The sequence below is a fragment of the Lupinus angustifolius genome, unplaced genomic scaffold, assembly GCF_001865875.1.
Source record: "Lupinus angustifolius cultivar Tanjil unplaced genomic scaffold, LupAngTanjil_v1.0 Scaffold_442, whole genome shotgun sequence".
Taxonomy (NCBI): domain Eukaryota; kingdom Viridiplantae; phylum Streptophyta; class Magnoliopsida; order Fabales; family Fabaceae; genus Lupinus; species Lupinus angustifolius.
In genome coordinates this window covers 246,657-250,411 of record NW_017727839.1, presented here as the reverse complement: position 1 = coordinate 250,411, position 3,755 = coordinate 246,657, and the positions used below count along the sequence as shown (strand labels likewise).

General features: G+C 32.7%; 1 protein-coding gene across 1 annotated transcript; it reads right to left on the bottom strand.

Annotated features, from left to right (window-relative positions):
- Positions 1–2,705: 2,705 nt before the first annotated feature.
- Positions 2,706–3,377, bottom strand: LOC109341365. Its single transcript, XM_019579270.1, has one exon. It carries the CDS (start codon positions 3,375–3,377, stop codon positions 2,706–2,708), a length of 672 nt encoding a protein of 223 aa, XP_019434815.1.
- Positions 3,378–3,755: the final 378 nt, after the last annotated feature.

The window sequence follows — 3,755 nt, the reverse complement described above, 5'->3', positions numbered from 1 at the left end:
ATATTTCATTATTAAACTTTCAAATTATAAAATGTGATCCAAATGATGTCTTTATCGAGATATTAGTAGGAGCTCATATATTTCTTTAATTCGTGGCTAGATAAATAAATATAGTGCAACTTGTGTAGTCATTCAAAAAATTATATATAATGAATCAAGTTCCCTTGCATGTTTAGATGTTGGTGGCTGTTCATAATAACAGATAAGAATTATATTCTAATGGATTTGGAGAGACACACATTAGTAATCTAATCTAAACTTTTGATTTTATTCTAATGGATAAGAATTATTCCTTTTAATTTCATATAGGTAGGGTGATAAAAATAAGCATAGAATGAGAAAAAAATACAAAAGGAACTATAAAAGGAACAACCAAATACCTGAAATACGCACATGGTATCTCAGATGTGGTATCAAGCAACGAAGCATAGTTTGACTTTTTAATAAATGTGAAAACATATTTATTTTGCATTTATGTTATACTTAATATTTATATGTATAAGGAGTGACTCTAGTGAGAGGAACTCTCACATGATAACTGAAAGAATAATAAATCTGATTGTTATAACTAAACATGGACGATTATTAGTCACATGATCACTTAAAAAAGTCATGTGCATGACAATTCATATAAGATTCAATTGTACATATTAATTGATCTCTCTTCAAGTCCAAATGAATTTCAGGTCATAAGTTCTTCCATGTCCTAGTACACATCCAACTAAAAATGTTTCAATTTTCTTCTTCATTATGCTACTAATTGGTTGCATAATTATAACTTTATAGTGATAAACAAGAGGAGTAAAATTGGGGGGGCTACTTACTACCTAAAAGCTTATGTTCCAATTACTCTTTCATGAGTTTTTAAGTTTCTTAATCTAACGTATTTGTGGCATTTTCCTATTCCAACTTATATGCTTGGTTCTTGCTTGTTTGATGCTTTTTGTTGAGTGTTCCTATATTTTAAATTTATAGTCCACAATATATTTGTCATAATGTCTCAATGAGAATTAAAAATTATAAGATAAATACTCAATATACAAAATATGTTTGATACTTCACATCTACACTTAAACTGCGACAATTAAATGGAAGCAACCCTTTTAATCCTATTATTAGGATTTATCGTATAAGATATAGAGAGGAATGATTTTTATTTCTTTAGCAATGTTATGCATTGCATTTCTTGTTGCACCAAACAATGAAGAAAACAAGTGAAATGAAAGTTTTAGTCATAAAACTAAAAATAGATCTTAGGAAGATTTTTGTCGATGACACCCTATTATGAGAAAAATATAAGAGCGATGACAACTGTTTAGAAAATAGAGAGGAGATGTTAGGTTTGAAAGAGTAGATGTTAGGAAGATGTTTGCGATGGAAACCTATTATAAGAGAAATATTAGAGCGGTGACAACTGTGTAGAAAATAAAGAGGAGATGTTGCATTTGAAAGAATAGATGATGTGAAATTCATTTAGACATAGAGACACACACATTAGTAATCTAATCTCAACTTTTCATTTTATTGTACTGGATAAGAATTATTTCTCTTACTCTCATATTGGTAAGGTGATAACAATAAACTGAATGAAAAAACATACAAAAGGAAATATAAAATGAACAACCAAATATGCACATGGTATTTCACACGTGGAATCCAACCAAAGAAACATAGTTTGACTTTTTAATAAAAATGGAAAAATATTTATTTGCATTTATGTTATACTTTATATTTATATATAGGGATTGACTCTATTGACATCAACTCTCACATAAAAACTGCGAGAATAATAAATATGAGTCTTGCAACTAAACACGAATCATTATTCGCCACATGATCATTAAAAAAAGTAATGTGCATGACCATTTATATAAGATTCAATAGTACATATTAATTGTTCTCATTTCTTTCAATAGTGCATGTTCTCACATTAGCTCCCTATGTATATAGGGGTTTACTAACATGATTCAAGTTGTTTTCATGAAGGATCATATTAACATTGTGTACCCAAATATTTGGACAAAAAATTCAAATTTTATTTTTCTCACACTATTTCATTTCAAGGTTATTTTAATCAATTTACGTTATTTTATTTATTTTTAAAAACATGTATTGTATTTTCTCTCTATGGCCCCACTCCTTAATTACTCAACTTATCTCCTCAAATTTTATTCACCTCCTTCCTAATATAATTGGTGAGTATCTTGAGTGATATTATTCAACAAGATTTTGTGGTGCTTTGAGTGCCTTATATCTTCTTAACCAATGCCTTGCATTTGAAACATATGACACAATCTCTAAGACATAGATAAATTTGAAGAAGCATGCCTTTCACTCTGTCATATTTTTATAAAAACAAAGGTGATAACACACACCCAAATATATCTTAAAAGGGAACCATAGTACAAGGGCAAGCCACAAGGTTACAAATTACGGAACCTATAGTTAGGAAGCAAGTTCCAATTTCTATTGAATTCATGATAAAAGAAGTTCGGCATGCTATTCCACCAAGAATGAGTTTGAGAATTGACTCCAAAAGTGACCAGCTTATCTGCACAAGCATGACCTTATCTTAAAATATGGCTAACCATAATTTGCATGGAATTCATGAGCTCTCTGCATTTGTTCATGAAGCTGCTTAACTTCCAAGGAACCTGCTTGCTACCCATAAAAATGTCCACCACCATTTTTGAGTCATACTCCAACTAGAGTAAATTCCAACCTTTTGAATGCGCTATTGTGACTATTCCACCTTTTGAGTAAATTCCAAGCAGCTCTGCATAAAGATGATTTTGTATGTTAAAGTAAGAGGCAAAGCTTCCCATGAATCCACCATTACTATTTCTGAATATTCCACCCCCTCCTGCATGACCAGCACAACCATGAGCAATACCATCCGAATTAACTTTCACCCAACCAAGAGAAGGAGCCTGCCACATGACCTCTGTGATGGATGGAGCCTTATTGTAGTTGCCTTTAACTTTGAAAGTCGTCAGCAAAAATAACTCTGCCATGGAATTTTTTGCATAGAGTTTGCTGAAATCTCTAGTGAAAGCAGTGTCCACTTTAATTCTTGTCATCGCATGAGCAAGGCTGAATACAATATTGTCAAACCTAGATTTATTTCGATAGTACCAAATAGTGGAGATTGCATTTAAAATGCAGGCAACCAACACTTCCTTAACCAAAGGGCTCCAACAATATGATATAAGCAAGAGGCTAGTAATAGAAGAAGTGTCCAAACCACAACCAGTTTGAGTCCCAAGCCCCCTCCAAATGGCTCTAGAAAAACTGTACTGAAAGAACAGATGATTAGAAGACTCCTCACTGGATCCCATAGCCAAGCCTCTCGCCTTTAAGTTCTCATCAGTTGGCATTTTGTTGTTATAAGCCTCCAAGTAACAAATGACTTAGATGGAGGAATTGAAATGGACCAAATTAACTTGCACCAGTATGCTGACTAGATACTGGTTTGGGAAAAGATATGCCTCTTTCATTGAAAGAATGCCATCGGCATAGTGAATCCAAGCTAGCTTGTCTGGTCGGTTGGTATTAGAAATTGGCATGCTGGTTATAGAGTTGCAAACCTCAGGATACAACCTAGCTAACCAAGAAGGAATTATCCAAGAAGATTCTTGAATGAAGTCAGCCACCCTAGCCATTAGAGATTAAGAAATTTGATCAGGGATGCCAAGGTATTCAGCTAGAGGATATCCAATCCAATTGTCCATCCAATAGTTGATTTTGTTACCATT